This window comes from Jatropha curcas, chromosome 2, assembly GCF_041381405.1.
Source record: "Jatropha curcas cultivar XTBG-Jc1 chromosome 2, XTBG_Jcur_1.0, whole genome shotgun sequence".
Taxonomy (NCBI): Eukaryota; Viridiplantae; Streptophyta; class Magnoliopsida; order Malpighiales; family Euphorbiaceae; genus Jatropha; species Jatropha curcas.
The window spans coordinates 24380257-24400004 of NC_143152.1; the positions used below are offsets into that span (position 1 = coordinate 24380257).

Consider the following 19748-nt stretch of genomic DNA (forward strand, 5'->3'; position numbering starts at 1 on the left):
ATAAAATTAAATTGAATTTTAAGGTAAAATTTGTTATGAAATTCCATATAAATTTATAATGTGTTTATTTCTTGATTATTTTTATTTACTTACAAACAATTTACAAAATTAGAACTTTACAAGAAAATCAAAAATTTATATATATATATATATATTGCACATATTTTGGTACTATACTCTAATTTTGAAAATATTATATGTTGAATTTTTAAGAGTGTATCTGTTATGTCTTTTTAAATAAGAAGGTCATCGGAATGTGAAGGCAAAAAATCATCTTATTCAATAAGTTAAGTTTTTATAGTTTAATAGAAACAATGATAATTAAAAATTCATAAGATAAATGTAAAATTAAATTATATAGTCTTCTGAATTATTTTTTATTTTATTTAATGATGTCATTAATTATAAAGTTACAATTAATAATTCTTATTATCATCTACGAGTTGCAGCTTAGTTGGCAACGTAAACTGAGCATGTGTGAAGAGTTTTCGAATTCGATCTCAATTAAATACACCTGCACGAAGGGATGATGAGTTTTAATTGTGACTGAATCAATTATGTTATTTTCGTATCAAATAGCAACTGATTTGAATATTGTATTTGGACTTAATTAACCTGTTAAAAATAACTATTAATGAAATTTCTTTTTTCAATTAACATTTTTTCATACTCATTTTATTTGTAATTTTGAACACAATAATTTTTATTACAAATTATTTTAGAAAATTTAATTAATATTTTTATTTATATAGGACATAAAATAAAAAAATATTCACTTTAATTTTTTTTAAATATATATCTTATATATCATATTATATAAAAATAATTATATTTTTTATAATTATTTTATATTTTAATAGCAACTACAGTTAAAACTGCACCAATTATTAACATTCAGCGGTATGAGCAGCTAAGCATGCTTAAATGGGATTGTTTCGTAAATTAGTAAAAAGAATATGATTAATATTTCAGTGTAAAAATAACAAATAAAGAAAAAGATCCACTTAATTTTAAAAAATATTAAAAAGAAACCACTTTTGCAATTGCAACAGTAAGAAATTGCTCTTTCCATATAAAAAAAAAAAACCTCTTCTTCGCGACGAGTTTTTTCATCTCTCTCTGTATCTTTCTCTCTCAAATCTATCTTTCTGAATGTCACTTATAAATTTGAGAAGCAAAAGCCCCTTTTTGCATTTACGAGGAACGCCCCCAAACTATCCTCTCTGGGTTTTTATTTCTCCCATGAACCAAACCAACCAATACATCCAAACAAACTAAAAACTCACCACTCTAACCATATATACAATCTATGTCTTCTTTCCTTTTTTCTCTCTTTCTCACTAGAAAATGAAATGAAAAGGAAAGCTCGGTAAAAGAGGAGACTCAGAGAGCAGCAATATGTACAACAAAGTCAGACTTTTTCTTTCTCGCCTGCACTGTTCAATCAATTAATTTATTTCCCATTTCTGTTCTGAGAGATTGAAACTTCACTTCATTTCTTGTCAACTCTTTGCTCTGTAAGTTCTTTCTCTTTCTTTCTTTACTCAATTTCTGTGCTTTTACTATTATTCCTTCTTTTTCTAGTATTCTTTCAGTTTCCTTTCCTATTAACCTTTTTGATTTTGTATCTAATTTGGCAATGTCGTTGACCTCTCTTTAATTCCTCTGTTTTGTTTATTTCCTTTGTTTGGTTTAGTTCCTCTGTTTCTTTCGTTCCTCTGTTTCATTGCCTGTTTTTTCTTTCTTTTTCTTAAGATTTTTTTAAATCAAGATCTTGGGTTTTCTTTTTTCCTAAGATTCAATCCTTGAGAAAAAAAGGCAACTTTTTAAATTTTTCTGTTATGGGTTTGATTGAGATTTGATTCCTCTTTTAAAGATCTAAAAAGGAAAAAGAAAAGAAGAAAACTATTTTTTTTCATTGTTAAAATCTTCATCTTCCGCTCTGTCTTCCTCTCTGTAAAGTGTTGAACCCAAAAGCTCGTAAAAGAAAAAATATATATTCATCAAAGAAAAAGGAACAACTGGCCGTTTCTCTCTCTTCCTTATCACACTTCAATTTTTATATCCTTTTCTTTTTCAATTTTTAAATCTTGTTTCCTTCTAAGCTTCTCTCTTAGGTAACCTGCCTGTCTCCATTTCCCCTGCAACTTGTTCTTTTCTAATCTCCGTTGAAAACTCCATTTGACACTAATTTAATCTCTTAAACAAATGATTTAATTTAATTAAACAAGTACAAATTTCCCCATATAATTGCTCAAACTTACCATTTATAATTTGATTTCCTGTGCAATTGGGTCTTTTTTAAGTCTTTCTTGCCATTTTTTTAAACTCTTGTTTTGTTTACATTTGCAGAGACTTTCACTATTTAATTATAAACCTTCTTGAAAATATCCTTCCTGCTTAATCCACAATCTTCTTATCACACTAATGCTTTCTTTTACGTCCATTTCTGGGTTTTTGATTTCTTTTAATTTCGTTTCAACTTTCTAGAGATCAGACGGCTTAGCAATGAGAACAGAGATGAGAAAGATTTCCAAGGTATGCATTTCAATATTCCGATATCTTATTTTTGCCGATATATCGTTTTTACCGTAACAGAAATTGATTTCGTTATATAATTTTTTTTCTTATGTCGTTTTAGTATGCGTGGCCTAAAATAGTTGCAAGGAAATGGCTTAATATACAAAGTGGAGCAGACGAGTTTCATTCGGATTATTGCATAAAAGGTGAAATTTCGGGTTTAAAATATCGTATCGGATTTCTTGTGCCGATTTTATTTAAACTTTAAAAGAAAAATGAAAATTGAATTATGAAACTGAAGTGTTGCGGGTTGGTTGGGCCGCAGATAAAAGAACGGAGAGAAGGAAAAGCTGCTCAGACGAGGACTATTACGTCGTCGTACCGGAAGATTTCTCAGGTAATTATTTGACTGTAGACCGGCGACTTTATTACTATAGGTTTCGTACTGATTTAAATCTCATCCGTCAAATCGGAGTACTTAATACGCTATAGTGTGGCTCAGGGCCGTCAGATCGACGACTTCGATTTGAATAACATATGATTGGACGTGGATGATTGATGACTTGAACGTAAACATTGAAAACTGAATGGGGAAAAAATAGCGGTCCCTTGTTATTGACCCGTTTTTGGTTAGTTGCGAAGAACCGTTACTGTGCCACGTGGATGGCGAAGTACAGGAATATTTTTGAATTTTACTGTAGTGTTTTTCATGCGTTTTGGATTTTTTTTTTTTTAAATTTTTAACTTCAGGATTGTTTTCGTTATTTTTTGTTTTTAAAATTTACCAGAAGGGTGGTTGATGGAAGCAAGTAACGGACTTAAACGGTCGAGAATGGAGGCGGAACCGGTAGTGGATTCTTTGAATCTCAGGTATAATTTTGATTGCGAGTCATTATTTTTCATTAATTAATGATAATTAGTTGTAAAATTTTGAAAAAAAAAAATTTGTAGTTTAGAAATATTAAAATCGTCTACTTTGAGACTACAGTTTTAAACTTCAGGGAGTCTAATTTTCTTTTTAAAAAAATTGGAAATTAATATTCGGATGTGCAGCTATTAATAAATGAATTATGAAAACGCTTGCTTCTTAGAAGCTGAAGTTATATGATTTTTTTCTGTTTATGAGATATGAAATGATAATTGGAGGCGTTCAATTATTGTTTAACAGGATGTTTGTGGGGACATGGAATGTTGGAGGGAAGTCTCCTCACGAGGACTTGAACCTGAGAGATTGGTTAAAGTCACCTGCTGATATCTATGTACTCGGGTATTCCTCTCTCTCTCCCTACATTCTAATTGCTTGACATATGTTGATCATATAAATAATGGAAATATATTTTTGGATAGATTTTCCAAAAATATCTAAAGCATATTTCTGAAAAGAAATCAAAAAGATTTATGTCTTTGGTCCGATTGGAAATTTTAGTACACTTTAGTACTTAGATTTTGAATGTTTCAACCTCGGACTTATTAGCAGTTGTGGCTCAGGTTCCAGGAAATTGTGCCGCTAAATGCAGGGAACGTCCTTGGGGCAGAGGACAATGGCCCAGCTGTCAAGTGGCTTTCAATAATTCGACAAGCGCTCAACAGCAACAGCAACAGCAACAAGAATGACCAGGAACTTCCTCATAATTACTCCAATGCCACTGTATCTTCACAACAGCCTGATCAACAAGCTGTCCTGAAACCAAGACTCAGCTTCTCTGATTTGCTCTCGTTAGAAGATGAGCTTGGCAATGAGGATTTTGAAAGATTACTTAATTTAAGCTCTGGCAATGAAGGCTCTCCTGGTCCGCCACGCTCGTCCGGCGGTCCTAACCAGCGGCGTTATTGCTTAGCAGCAAGCAAGCAAATGGTTGGGATCTTCCTTTGCGTATGGGTTCGATCAGACCTTTACAAGCATATTAGCAACTTGAAGGTCTCATGCGTCGGGCGCGGCATTATGGGTTACCTTGGCAATAAGGTTAGATATAGCCTTTGATGCAATCTTGCAAAATTAATTCACAATCTCATACTTATTTTTCATTGTTAATGAAAGTCATTCTTTTAGGATTGAAACATCTCATGTTCAAGTTGTAAAAACAATCTCTTTTCGGGGCAAAAACTACATGCTCTAGATCAGATTACATTGCTATATTTTAAATTTTGTTTCCTCTTGTCAATAGGGTTCAATTTCAATTAGTATGACATTGCACCAAACCTCATTTTGCTTTGTCTGCACGCACTTAACTTCCGGGGAGAAAGAAGGTGATGAGGTTAGAAGAAATTCAGATGTATCAGAAATATTAAAGAGAACAAGGTTTTCTAATCCATATGGAGATCCTTGTTGGCCCGAAAGTATATTAGATCATGAGTAATTCTCTATCTCTACTTTTCTCCTCCATTTCATTACATGCAAAATACATGATTGACGTTCTTTCATTTTTTTAAGTTTAATGAATTACTAATCTTCTCTTTAATCTTTTTTTTTTTTATCAACTCAGCAAGATTATATGGCTCGGAGATTTGAATTATAGGCTTGCTGCTAGTTATGGTGACACGTACGAGCTTTTGAAGAAGAATGACTGGCAAGCACTTTTAGAGAAAGATCAGGTATATATAAAGACACAAATACTGAAGTTTCACGTTAAGATTATATCCTTTTAGTTAATTCATATGTACAATTGGTTTCATTTTGCAGTTGAAGATAGAGCAAAGAGCTGGTCGAGTTTTTAAAGGATGGGAAGAAGGGAGGATATATTTCGCTCCAACTTATAAGTACCTTACTAATTCCGATCATTACGTTGTACAGACATCAAAATCTAAAGAAAAACGTCGAACTCCTGCATGGTAAGTAAGCTATCAAATTTTCTTCCATTATCCCTTTTCTTTAAATCCCTTTTTTTTTTATCTTCCACATTATTATATTCAACCGTCCTGCTACTTGTTCTTATATATTTACTTTTCTTCACTAATTTACTTTTATCTTGCTGACTCTCCTGCATTACTCAGTTATTAAATGGTAAAATGAAATTTTCCAATAAGATAATCAACCGACACATCTAATTAATTAATATTATAATCCTCCATAGCCAACGTGGTTTGCCTGGGAACATTAGTAGCATTGGAGTTGACTTAAAGCAATAAAGCTTCTGCATATATAGCTTTTGTCTCATGAATTTAATAAAATAAAATGTTGTTTTCATATTAATCAAATGTTTATTCATTGTTAATTACTTACCAAGCACAAAGTTTTGACATTTCAGTGTGTTGTATCACATGATTGGTTTCCTCTAACATTAACATGTTTATGTTGTTACAATGAGCAGGTGCGATCGAATCCTGTGGAAAGGTGAAGGTCTTAAACAAATATGGTATGTGAGAGGAGAATCTAAATTCTCAGACCATAGACCTGTTTATTCGTTATTTTCGGTCGAAGTCGAGCATTCAAACTCAAAAGTCAGCAAATCCAACTCAAACTACAAGTCAGGTAGATCTTCAACAAGTTCTGTTTTGCAATCAGGTTATGTAGCCAAAGTACAAGCTGAGGAACTTTTGATAATTTCCAGGGCACAAAGCTGCATAAATACAGCCCCCAGAATACAATAATAATAATTATTATTATGTAATCTGAGCATCATCTTGTAAAATATAGTCAAACGCACCGACACACTCGCTCGCCGCACACACCACCACCATCACCAGCATTTTTAAGGGTATGGGACGGCGTGCTCGGCGGGCGTGTGTTGCGTGGCTAAGATCAATTTTGTTGTTTCTATTGATCATTGCAAAAATTATAAGATATGAAAAAGAAAGAATTACCGTTGTCGTTGCGTAGCTTGGTTAATATTTTGATGTAAAGAAGGGTTATTAGCAAATGGGGGCGTGCATTGCTAGTTGCATGCTAATTTTTTGACGTGTAAATATACGGGATTGAGGAAAGTAGGCATATGAAGATTAGTCTGTGTTGGCTCTGAGTTTGAAGTGACAAAGAAGCAGAGAAAAGAGAATTGGGTAGATCAAGATTGATGGAGGTGAAGGTTTTTTTTTTTTTTTTTTTTTTTTTTTTTTTTTTTTTTCATTTTTATTTTTTTTGCGTGCGTTAATTAAGAAGGAACCCATAGATATAGAGAGTTCTTGTACCATATTAGCCTTTTATAATTATTGAAGTAAATCTAATAGAATTTGTGATTGAGTTCAAATAAAATTCTAATTGAGTTAGGATTAATTTTAATCAAATTATTATTAAATATATTAAAGAAATATATTTAATTAAGTAAGGTATTTCAATTTAATTATTAGTCTATTCAACTTCCTTTCTATTTTTTCAACTAATAAAATTAAAGTTCTCAAATATATATTTTTTTAGGGTATATTTGTCAATCCATGATACCAAAATATGTTAACGATGGTTAGAAATTTAGTTAAAGGAAAAAAAAAAAAAAAAACTGTAGAGGCCTGTTTGTGTTTGAGACTTGAGTGATTATTATATTAAGATTAAATTCTACGTTTGAAAGATTAAATCCCATGTCGGACACATTGTTCTGAATTTAGAATTCTTTTTTTATATTATTTGATAATAATTCATGAAAGGGAAGAAGATAAGTTTCTTTTGTTAATATTTTTTTAAATTCAATAAAAACATATTGTGGATATATTTGTGGGGCAATTGTATTTACTTTTGCATGTACCAGTAAAAATTACTACTATTTTTACCCTACTAAATCTATTTTTACGATACAAAATCTATTTTTATAATACAAAAACAAAGAGGAAGGCACCTTTTTTTTTTAACCAACGACACATTTATACACAGTGTCGTCTTGCTTTTCAGTTAAAATCCTATAGAAAAGTCCATCTATTTGCATTTGCACAAGCAAAAATCTCGAAATTCTGATTGATGGAAGCATATATATGAATAAAAAAATAAAATAAACGAACGAATAACAATAATCAAATCAAGTGTTCTTTAATTTGGCGAAGTTATATTTATATGTGCCCCCTTTATAAGATGAGTTATGATTACATTGGTATGAACGATTGATTATTTTCTAATTAATAATTTATTTTGATTATTGTTTGATTTTTCTCATGACGAGATAATCATATTATTAAAAAAATATTTATTTATTTGAGATATATAGATTTATTATTAATAAATCAAGTGCATGTATTAAAGAACAAGATTAAATAAATTTGGCCATTAAAGATAAAGAAGGTGATCACAATCAAAAGAAAAAAAAGAGTATATTTAAATATTTTGTCCATGTATACATGATTTACAAGGTGAGATATACTTAATTTGGCAATGGAGCTATTGATTATTTTTCTAATTGATAATTTATTATTGACTATTGTTTAAATTATCTCATGATGAGATAATCAGATTGTTGATAGAATAATTATTTATTTGTTTATTAAGAACTGCAAAAAGGCATTATTTAGCTAAATACCAGGTATTAAAGGAAAATTCAACTTTAAATTTTAACAGCCACCAATGAAAGCATTTAAGCTTCAAGTGAGTATCAAGGCTAAGTGCCTTCAAAAGGTTAGCGCCTTAATAAGAATTCATCTCTCCATACTTTAAGTGAGCTAAAAAAGATTAAGTGTCTTCAAAATATTAGACATATTCTCCAAGCTAAGGGCTCATCTCACCATACTCTAAATGAACTAAAAAAAAATTAAATGCGTTCAAAAGGTTAAACATCTTCTTTTAAGTTAAAGACTCATCTTATCATACTCTAAGTGAATTTAAAAAAAGGGATAAATGTCTTTAAGAGGTTAAGCATTTTATTCGAGCTAATGGCTCACCTCACCATATTTTACGTAAATTAAAAAAAAAAAAAAAGGCTAAGTGCGTTAAATGTTAAGTACCTTTTTTGAGCTAAGAGCTCATCTCGCCGTCCTCTAAGTGAGCTAAAAAAAAAGGTTAAGTGCTTTCAGAAAGTTAAGCATCTTCTCTGAGCTAAATTAAGCAACTTCTCCAAGTTAAGTGCTCGCTCTCGCCTATGCTCTAGGTGAGCCTAAAGGAAGCACCTTTCGAGTTAAGTGCTCGTCCGTGCCTTAAGTGAGACCAAAGCTCATCGTCTCGCAAGCCAAGCGCTCGCCTTTGCCTTAAGTAAGTCCTTAATTGAGTAAACAACAAAAAGACATCAATAATTTCGAAAAAGGAAAAGAAAAAGAATAATAATTCCACAAAGACATTAATAATTTTCACATAAATATCCAAAACTTAGGAAAGGGCATCTGATAGAATATAAATATTTACTAGATGCCAATTTATAATTTACACACAAGACTCCAATAGCCACTAACTATAGAGATCAACTGTGATTTTTGGCATAGAATCTTAAATGGGAACCTATATGATTTCCTAAAGGGGCACTGACACTAAGTCTAGGAATGACAATAGGTAGGGTTTGGATTGGGTAGTGCAACACTCATATCCAAACCAATCCCATCTTAATTCTCATACTCTACCCAATGCCTTATCGGGTAGGGAATGTTACACCAATCTCCAAACTTGATAGGTTTGAGTATACCCATGGATATGTATTACCTACGAATGCTCATTTATCTACTGACCATATTATTTAAAAATTAAATTATATTGAATTAAAAAAAAAAATTAAAGTATTTATCCAAATAATTTATATAATACATAAAAAATATGAAAATAAATTAATATCTAAATAAATGGTTGAATAATAACAAATGGCTGAATGCATAAATTTATTACTGAACTTTGTAACTTTAATCTTGTGGCATTTTAAACTTTGCGGATGACTTATCATGCACTTGAATTTGTAAATTTTGTTAATATTACACACCTTATGACACCAATATCAATAATTTTTCAGATTTTTGGCTTTTATCTGTAAAATGTTGACTTGATATGTAGTTAGCATGACTTTTGGAATAATAATTTTCATAAATTTTAACTTTTTAATAAGTATTTAACTGCTCTAATTTTGCAAGTTGAAGTGTTCAATAAAATAATTTTGAAAATTGAAGTATTAAATAGGTGCAGTTTTATAAATTAAAGTGTTTAATGGGTCAGAGTAAAAGTTGAGGGTACTGCAATGTTAAATTAATAAAGTTTATGGGTGAATTTATGCATTCGGCCAATGATAAAGTAAAATTTTAATTTCAAAGTTGTTCTTCTTATCATAATACTACACTCAAATGTAGTAGTAGCAGATTCTCCAAGTGTGATTATAACAAAAATTAATTAACGAAATAACTAAAAAACTCATATAACAAAATCACAAAATGTAAATATTATTATCTGAACACTCTAGATTACTATTATCATTATGATTTTTCTCCATTATTTGAAATTAAAGTTTAAATCAAATATTAAATTTTAAATTTTAAATTCAAAGTCTAAGATTTTAAAAAATTTGACCAATTCAAATTAATACATGAAAACTAGAGTGAAGTTATTTTGCATTATACTACAATAAATTAAAAATAAAGTTATAATTTATATAGATAATTTACTATAAGAAATCCAATTTATTAAAAATTTCATATTATAATTTTAAAAAAATAATAAACTTTTTAATATCTCAAGGTTTGAATTTTGGGTAGAGGATTTGGTTCGGACTTATAACAGTAATATCCATACCTTATCTACACCTAAAATAAAACTTTCGAGTTTTACCCATAACTTATCTGAACCCAGTCACAACCTAGAATTTGAGTTTGACTGGGCTCAGATTGGGTGCATACTTTCAAGTCAGATTGATTTTGTCATTCCTAACTAAGTCAAAGAAATGACTAATATATATAAACCTGAATCAATAAAAAACTTTAAAAGGCTAGAATTGACACTATCCTATCTTAGTATTTTCTTTTATTTTTTTTACAAATTTTATGATTTTTAATCTCCTTTATTAACATTCAGGTGAATTGATAATCATCTTTTTTTTCCCCTTGAAAATAATTTAATATTTTATTATTGTAATAACTCATGCCTTTAATATTTAGCAAAAAAATCAAGAATAAATTTAAAATGAATAATCTATAATCTAATATTCTTAAAACTTTAAAATTAAGGGTAATAAACATAAGTTTAAAAATCTAATGACATGTACATAAAGATTTTTTGAAATTTAATCAATATTTGTGTTGGTTCCCATCTAATATCTATTAATATTTTAAGAATTTAATATTTTCATTTAAAATTTTTACTTTAAAATATATAACATTTTAAGTAAGTTGAAAATTTATCTAAAGGCATAAATAAAAATAATAAAATCATTTTATTAATCAAAGTTTAGCAATTATGATTGTCTTATCAAGTAATATCTAAATAATGTATATAATGTACAATAACAGAGAAATCCGCGCAAAGCATGGATCTTCACCTAGTATGTATATATATTTAATACTCTACCGAGGGAGATCGATCCCTAAGCAGGTAAAGCCTAAATACACAACTTTACTCTCAAAATAATATCTAAGTTTTGGGAATATTTCATTGCTGAAGCTTTTTTCAGACTAAATACAAACAAAAACATGACAAAATGTAATAAATATGACTTGGATAAAGAAATATCCCTACCAAATAGGAAAATTTAAGAAATTGATCTTCACCAATCCTCTTTATCTAATGCAAGAAGGTGAACCGTATCTGTATTTGGAAACCATTCCTTTCTGAGACATTCTAATGGAGGCATCAAAATTAAAAGTTAAAACTTTTGTCTCATTTGTCAAAAGAGTCCTCTTCGCCTATGTGTTCATCTTCTCCGCTTGGCAAGATAAGCCCATCAAATTTGCTAAACTTTTGATTGTGTTCATTTTTTTCTATTTCAAACAATTTATTTGAGTTTGGCTCTGTTTGGTTACTGGAAAAAGCAAGGAAAATAAATCAAGGAAGAAAAAGAGCGAAGAAAGAACTAGATTTTTTATAAAAATTTGGATTGTAATTCATAAATGATGGTTAGGATAAATAGAGTTGGAGAGAGTTAAAAGAGAATATGAGAAGAGATAGAAACTAAAACAAGGTTTAGGAGAGAATTTCTCATTCCCAAGATTTTATGCTAAAATCGCTTTATTTTTATTTTTTAATTTACTTCGATTGTCAATTCATATGTGTTTCATCAAAATAAGATAAGAAAGATTTTTGCGTTGTATAAATTAAAGTTGAGACAATTTTAAATGACAAATTTAAGATAAAATATCATAAAATGATAACTATCTAAGTTGAAGATACCGGGTGAAAATTAGTCTATTATTTAAAGATTGTCACATCGTATAATAATTAAAAAGCTTGATATGGTAAAATTAACATAATTAGTTAATTAACTGGAGTACACAATGGGCAATAACCTGTTATCTTTCTTAAACTACACACGCCTCTTCAATTTCTAATAATGGAAAGAATTTCAATTTCTTCTATTCCTTGTTCATATATTTCACTATATATATAAACAGTGACTTGCTTCTCATATTAAGTTCATCAAATACAAAGGTAATTTGACTCTTTATTTTCACATTCTTTTAATTTCTGGTAACTAATTCTTTTTTTTTCATGTTTGAATCACAAAAGTAAAAGGCTGAGATTGTCGTAAAGAAAATTAAAATTCCAATACATAGATAGAGAGGAAATTTAAAGGTTAAATTAATTTCATTTTATCGCAATTTAGATCCATAAACAGAGCAAATCTTTATTAACGTTCTTTCCGTAAATTTAGAATTACAAAAGAACTCTAATGTGAATTAATATAAAATAACCTAAGCCTAACAACAATTTTATATTGGTTATCGTTTTTCTTCTCCATCATTGCAAACTCTAATGGATGCTTACGATTTTCATGAATGAAAGTCATAAGAAGAAAAAGGGGATAAATGGCCAAATAGTTTGATTTTTATGGGTAGAAATAATGGGAAGACCGTTGATGGTAGAGATAGAAAATGGCGGATGAGGGAACAATTATATGCTTCTGAAAAATACTAAAAGAGCTAATTTTACTATACTTAATTACAATAAGTTGTGATAATTTTTTTTATCAACATGACAATATATCATTGGATTAGATTATAAATAATGTCATAAACATAGTTTATCTAAGAATTTCTCCAATGCAATCTATTATCCTAAGATAAAAATAATTTCTTCTCCTATCATAATAATGAACATAATTCCTTTCTCTCATCATTCCCACCAAATCTAAAGCTTCAGCTTCCTACAAAAATTTCTCTACAAAATTACTTAAAGCCATTAATGTGAGGAAGAAGAAAATAGGGTTGAGCTAGCTCAAAGAGCCAAATATCATCACTCAAAAAAAAAAAAAAAAAGTTGTTAGAAATTAAAAGCCAAATGCCAATATGTGGACACTTCTTTTATATGTTATGATTGTGTTGAGGTAGTGCAAACCAACTACTATATTAATTATGTTGATTATTAATAGTGAATTTATTTATGATTAAATTATTTATTTTTATTAAGTTTAATATGAGTTACTAAATAATTTTTTTGAATATTTTATTCAAAATCATATTGTTGTTGAATTTTTTGAATCGACCGTAGTCGCATTGCATATTTTATATTTTTATTTTATTGGAAAATTTAAGAAATATCTTAAAATTGAAAAATCTAAAAACAAAAAAAATTCTCTAAATTAATCCCCAACTCGCGCCACGGGCATCCAGCCCGATTGCCACAAGTAGTTGCAACTTAATGAAGCAGTACCTCTATGTACCGAATCAAAATCCCCTCTCTCTCCTAAGACAACTTAAAATCTAATAACCTTTTCCGCTCCCTAGATCTCGCCGAAATCATTGTCCGTACAATCGGCGGCACATAGTCCGGCCATTTGGCGCCGGATATCTTCGATCGCCCGTAAAAAGAAACGTGTGGTGCTAAAAACTTCATATGTATTTTGCATTTTTATTCCAGTAACTGGTCCGTACAAATTGAATATTTTCCCTCTTTTTATTTGTTTTGCGTTTAGGGTTTTTGTGTTCCATTATTGCATTTGATTTTTTTTGCTTATTGTTCGATTGTTAGTGAAAGTGAAGAAAAATAAAATTATAAGTATAGGTCTTAATGGCTCTTTTCTTCGATTTTCCACTTTTAAACGAAAGCTTTTGGCTGCATGAGGCTTGGTTCAGTGAGATTTTAATTGTCTGTTACTGGAAAATTTGGAGGATTTAACATGTAATTTTTCAGTTTATTTTTTCTTTTCCTAGTTTTCTCTGCTACCAAACAGTGATTGAGTGATAATTGATGGTTTTCTTTTTCCCATTTTTTCAGGTAATCTTCAGGTGGGCCATTAGTTGCCAGGAGGATCAATAGCTCATTGCAGATAAGGGGAAAGAAAATGAAATTAGAAATGGTATATTTCTTGTTTCTATCCAAATTTGAACTTTTTGTTGAACTTTTTTCAAGTGTGGTTTTTGTAATATGAGAACTGAGATGTGCTAATATTGACTGTGAAGTTTAGGTTTTAAGAACTTGAGAACTTTGAGTGTGCTTGTTGGTTTGAAATACACATTCAATTGGCCCAGGTGTCACTTCGAAATCTTTGATTTCCTTTTCTTGTGCTTTTCAAGAGCAGTCAGCACTGACAAGTATATTGCATATGTCCGCTCATGTGAAATTTTTCTCACATTTTTTTTTTAGTTTGATGAGCATACTTCTTATCAGCTTTTGCTTTTAAAGAATTTTTATGTGTTGCAATTCATACTATTAATCTATAATTCATGAAGTCTTAGGTTTAGACAAAAATGAATTATAGCATTTGGTTACAACTTTAGTTTGAACTTGTTCAATGTGTGTAGAGGATAAGCATTTAGATCTTTCGCCCTTTTAGTTAATAACTTAGGAGAAATGCTTTGAATTTAGTACTTCCAAACATCAATGTTGCCTTTTAGCTTGATATACCATTACAGCTTTACAAGAACAACTTAATGGTTTTGGAAATTATTGACAGATTATGCACTGAGATGAAATTGTTCAAGGTTTTAATTTTACATGGCTCACTTAATGATGGGAACTAAAGCTCTAGAAGAGTGATAGTAATAAAAGTCTAATTTGCCACTCCTTTCCTCTCCCCTCACTCCCTCAATCTATTTTTGTTTTTACTGAAAAATTGGATTGGATTAGAGGAAGGGACGTGGAAAATTTCACTTTCTGGTACGTAATTGGCAATGTGATACTGTTCCTATTGTTCTCTATTGATATGATAAGGACTTCTAAGTAATTTTATGTGACATTCCTTCCAGAATCAAGGCTTCTGGATGTCAAAAGGTGCTGGGTCAATAAATGATGGTGAGATTAATTATGATAATCCAGCTAGAAGTGAGTTGAAGCGTTCTCATCAGTGGTTTATGGATGGTCCTGAGGCAGAGCTATTTTCCAACAAGAAACAGGCAGTGGGAGTTGCAACCAACAACTTATTTACAGGATTCTTAAATTCAAATGTTTCTTCCCCATGGGGAAATTCTTCTAGTTTTCAATCAATCTCTGAGCATTTTTCTGAACGTTCTTTTGATTCTGATTCTGCAAGGACTGCCAATTTTGATGACAGAAATATTCCATTGGGGAGGAAAGTAGATGAGGATCCATTTGGGAATGATTCCTCATTTGGTTTATCCATGTCTCACGCACTAGAAGATCCTAGATCAACGATAAATTATGGTGGGATTAGAAAAGTGAAAGTTAGCCAGGTCAAGGAAGCTGGAAATTTCATGCATGTATCAATGGAACATGACTACAATAGGATGGACAGCAATAATACTATGTCATCAAATGCATATGTGAAGGATGAAAATACCATGTCGATGGGTCTTAGTTATAACAAAGGAGATGGCAACATCATGTCTTTGGGTGAACCCTATGAGAGGGAGGGTAACATTTTCATTTCAATGGGACAACCCTATAGTAAGGGAGATGACAATATACCACTGAGTCAAACTTACAAAGAGAACGACAGTATCATGGCAATGAGTCATTCATTTAGTAAGTGTGACAATATCATATCTATTGGTCAAACTTATAAGTCAGATGAAAATATCTTATCAATGGGGCACCTCTTCAGCAAAGGAAATGACAACACCATTTTAATGGATCAAGCTTACAATAAAGGTGATAACAACAATATGTCAATTGGCAACTCTTTTAGTAAAGGAGAGAGTACTATAATATCCTTTGGCGGCTACGATGATGATGATGATGCAAATCCTTCAGGAAGACTTATATCCAATTATGACTTGTTGATGGCTCAATCTTCTCTTCAAAGTTCAGAAGTTCTAAATGAGAAAGAAATGGTCAAACCAAATGTGGCTGCGGTTGTGTCTGCTGCCCATATCACTTGCTCTGGAACTGAAAATGCTTCAAAGAAGAAAGAAGACGTTAGAACATCTAAGAAGGTCCCTCCAAACAACTTCCCTTCAAACGTCAGGAGTTTGCTATCCACTGGTATGCTTGATGGAGTTCCTGTAAAGTATATAGCTTGGTCTCGGGAGGTAATTTTTAATTTTTATGCATATCTTTCAAATAATTTTATCCTTTACTGAAATTTCTGGTTATCATGCATATCAGAAGGAGCTTCGTGGTATTATAAAAGGCTCTGGATATTTATGTGGCTGTCTGATATGCAACTTCACGAAGGTAAGCATGTTCATATGATCCTTTGTCAATTAAAAGCCCTGAGCAAACTTTGGATAAAGAACTGAAAATAGTCGAATGTGTAGCCAATATACTAAATTTATTTTTTTGTAGGTAGTTAATGCTTATGAGTTTGAGCGACATGCTAACTGCAAAACAAAACACCCCAATAATCACATATATTTTGATAATGGGAAGACCATCTATGGGATTGTTCAAGAGCTGAGAAGCACACCTCAGAATATGCTGTTTGATGTTATTCAGACAATAACTGGATCACCCATCAACCAGAAGTCATTTCGCCTTTGGAAAGGTGATGAGAAGTATCTAGCTTATTTGTGTTGCTCTGATATTTGCATATCCATTCTCTTCCATTGTTTTTCCCCTATGATTTTTTGATCTATAAATACTGCCTTCCTTCTCATGCATGCTATTAATCCTTACAGAATCTTTTCTAGCTGCAACTCGTGAACTTCAACGTATATATGGAAAAGATGAAGGGAAACCATTATAGTAAAGCAGCCTTGGTCCAGTAAGGTAGAATCATTTTTGTTTTGTGCATACAAGTTATGTTTTTGACACACCTTCTTTTTGCTAAGGGTGTCTGAACTATTAACCTAAGGTCAGGGGATGTTTGCAAATTTGGGAATTGGGCATCATGGTGAAGTCAGAAACCAACACGCAATAGTCAACATGTTGAAGGGGAAATGAAATTGAATTTACGTTCTACTTGATAACAGAAGGAAACTTTTTGTAACTTTTCTCTGGTTCCTTCATGTCATTCTTTATAACCATCGGGTTTCTCTTTTTTGAATTAGTTGGTTGCTGTTTACCAAATTTCAAACTGCCATATTTTTCTGGATTCTCTTTGTTGCACCTGCAACCAGTCCCATGGGAAGTAAATTTGGTTTCAGTTTCGATTTGAAATGAAGGCTACGATCCAGCAAGAGTTAGGATCTCTAATTTTCTTTTTTTTTTTTTTTGAAAAGTCATTCTTACATTAGAAAATTCTTGTCCATTGGTCTTATTCTAAAAACATACTTGCATATATTTTGTTATGTTTTATCCATAGAAATAGCAGTCGATGCAATGGTGTTGAAACTTATTGATGAACTGTAAATTTCCTTTTGTAGCTCATTCTTTATTTTAATGAAAAGCATTTCAACAGGTTCTAGTACATTGTTAACAACATTATTTGTTCTTTTGCATGTGTATTGAGCAAAAAAATAGATTGATAACGGACGTGAAACTATTTGAGATGGTTGAAAGATGATTGCTCATATTCTCTCTCTTTTATTAAGTTGACAAGCGTATAAATTGATGCCTGAGCTTTACTAGAAATATCTAGTGGCACCTTAATTCTACATTTGATGTATTAAACCCTTAAAACTTATAAAAATATATCTATTGAATACTACTGTTGGACACTTTGGACTTGTCGAATGGTATTAATTACACTTATTAAATATCTATTCAATAATTGAACATTGTATAAAATGTGCAATTTTAGAAGGCCAAATGTTTAATACATGTGATTTTAATAGTTGAAGGATTTAATGGTTTAATCTAAAAATTAAAAGGATGTCATCAGATTTTTTTTTTTCAATTTATTATTATATAAAGTTGAAGCGTCAACTCATATACTGAACATTTGGTATGAATGCTAGAATTTTGATTCGTTTTTGGGGTTAGCTTTCAATAATCAACAAGTAACAACTAACGAGTTTCTTATTCTAAATTATTTTGGCTATGTTTGATATAAAATTATGGTAATGTTTTTGTGAAAAGTTAATTTAAGCTATTAAAACAGTTAAATATTACTAAAATGGTTAATAACCGCTAAAATAATTAATTTTGCCTAATAGACCTTTAGTGAGTAAATAATTGAAATTATTTGATTTGATTTTTGTTATGCAAATTCTTAATTTTGAATTTTGCTTGATTGCATTTGATAACAATAGCAATTTATATTTTTTGATAAAAAAATAATTTTAATAAAATTATGAGAATCCTGATTGATTTGATTCCATGCATTTCATTCTGTCTTATAAAATCATTAAATCATCAATTTCTTTCACTCTGTCCCACTCCACTCGCATATTTTTTCTTGTTTTTCACTCTGAAACACAATTGATATTAGCAGATTAACCGTATCTTTTTCACCCAAAAAAAGAGCACTGTAGAATAAAATTTAAATTATAGGATAATTATAAATTTAATGTTTGAATTCTTTAGTATTTTCTATTTTGGTGTTTGAACGAGAAACATTTGCAATTAAATGTCTAAATTGATTATTTTAATACAATTAAGTGGGTTTAGCTAGAATTTTCTCATCACAAAATCAAAATGAACTATTTTACTTAATTGCTTTACTTTATTTAACTTTCTAAATTATACCTTTCTTTTTTATTTTTTTTTCCCTATTGTTAATATTATTTTAAAATCGAAAGAAAATTAGAAAGAATTTCGAGACTTTTTAGAGAGAAGAGATGTAAGATAATAAAAAATATAAAACAACAGTAAAACAAAAGAGATGGATTAAATGAATGTTTACGTTTGATGTAATTAATTTGTTGAGTAAAATTACTCATCTTAATTTTCTGGCAAAATGCATTTGATTGCAATATTGAAAGAAAAAATTAAAAAGTTAAAAAAGATACCCTAAATATGATTAACCACTTTAAACCACACATGAAGAGATTCACATGCAAATTAAATCAAAAAGTTGACACCTCAGCCTCTCAATAAAACATTTATAGAAATCAATAGTTTTATGACATAAAGTTAGGTAAATCAGTTAATAACAAATATTTTCGTTATTTTAATAATCAATATGGTTCTTGCTCTATTAACAAGAATTCACGAAAATATGAGCTAATTCAACAACAACAAACAGTATAAATAGAATCTAGAGGGACTAAAAGGGGAATTTGTATATATAATATTATCTTTATTTCATAATACTTGTCGCGTTTGAAAAAATATTTTGTTCCAAAATACGTATCATATTTATGGTTTCAAGGAGTAATAAATATTTTTTTTTCATATTCATCCCTTATATATGAACAATAATTATTACTTCAATTTAATGATTTTCTTAGAGAATTAGTATTAAATTAAGATAATATAGTCAATTTACTCAATAATTTATTGTAATTTAAACAAATTTAATAATTTTCTTAAGAGACATGAAATTTTAAATATGACAAATATTATGAAATAGAGATAATATAAGACTTGCGGCACAACCAGCAATAAAAATTTGAAGCAAATTGCTTTTAGATTAAAAATAAGAATTTCTTTTGAACAGAAAATAAGAATTTCATTTGAAAAATAGCCAAACCATTCTCAGTATCCTAAATATTATTATAAGTAGTTATAATTACACCCCAAAATAAATGTCGTTAGACACCCCAATTTCAAATTTATATCACAATTGCACCCTCAAAGCTAACTTGATCAAAATTGGTATTAAAAAATAATAAATATAGGACACGCACTAGTTAGCCAACCCAAATGAGTTAGCTTTTACAAGACGCATCGTTTTGCAGCTCTCCCTTGCAATTATTCTCTTTCCTCTTTTCTACATGACTGCACCATTTTTCGCACTATCAGTTTATCAAAACATTGA

General features: G+C 30.0%; 2 protein-coding genes across 8 annotated transcripts; both read left to right on the forward strand.

Moving 5' to 3' along the window:
• Window positions 1–1118: 1118 nt before the first annotated feature.
• Window positions 1119–6328, forward strand: LOC149498449 (DNAse I-like superfamily protein). Its single transcript, XM_089718586.1, has 11 exons — window positions 1119–1517; window positions 2491–2538; window positions 2642–2726; window positions 2846–2917; window positions 3309–3390; window positions 3689–3787; window positions 4009–4483; window positions 4686–4873; window positions 5004–5112; window positions 5201–5349; window positions 5829–6328. The coding sequence occupies exons 2-11, from the start codon at window positions 2509–2511 to the stop codon at window positions 6106–6108; spliced, it is 1569 nt and encodes a 522-aa protein (XP_089574712.1). The 5' UTR covers window positions 1119–1517; window positions 2491–2508; the 3' UTR covers window positions 6109–6328.
• Window positions 6329–13153: 6825 nt separating this feature from the next.
• Window positions 13154–17294, forward strand: LOC149498450 (uncharacterized). Of its 7 annotated transcripts, none has more exons than XM_089718540.1 (7): window positions 13154–13411; window positions 13763–13844; window positions 14442–14644; window positions 14734–15975; window positions 16052–16120; window positions 16232–16430; window positions 16564–17294. In XM_089718540.1, exons 4-7 carry the CDS (start codon window positions 14749–14751, stop codon window positions 16629–16631), a joined length of 1563 nt encoding a protein of 520 aa, XP_089574666.1. In that variant the 5' UTR covers window positions 13154–13411; window positions 13763–13844; window positions 14442–14644; window positions 14734–14748; the 3' UTR covers window positions 16632–17294. The 7 variants fall into 7 exon arrangements, with proteins under 7 accessions (XP_089574666.1, XP_089574663.1, XP_089574664.1 ...); XM_089718537.1 differs by lacking the exon at window positions 14442–14644 and having other exon boundaries at window positions 16564–16654; window positions 16717–17294; XM_089718538.1 differs by lacking the exon at window positions 14442–14644 and having other exon boundaries at window positions 16564–16654; window positions 16740–17294.
• The last annotated feature ends 2454 nt before the right edge of the window (window positions 17295–19748 follow it).

Bases quoted from the DNA above. Each gene is read 5' to 3' on its own strand.
- LOC149498449 (XM_089718586.1), top strand. From the start codon at position 2,509: ATGAGAACAGAGATGAGAAAGATTTCCAAG. The intron at 2,918-3,308 runs GTAATTATTTGA...AAAATTTACCAG, and splicing joins CGTACCGGAAGATTTCTCAG to AAGGGTGGTTGATGGAAGCA. The intron at 5,113-5,200 runs GTATATATAAAG...TTCATTTTGCAG, and splicing joins CACTTTTAGAGAAAGATCAG to TTGAAGATAGAGCAAAGAGC.
- LOC149498450 (XM_089718537.1), top strand. The intron at 16,121-16,231 runs GTAAGCATGTTC...ATTTTTTTGTAG, and splicing joins TGATATGCAACTTCACGAAG to GTAGTTAATGCTTATGAGTT. The intron at 16,431-16,563 runs GTGATGAGAAGT...TAATCCTTACAG, and splicing joins GTCATTTCGCCTTTGGAAAG to AATCTTTTCTAGCTGCAACT.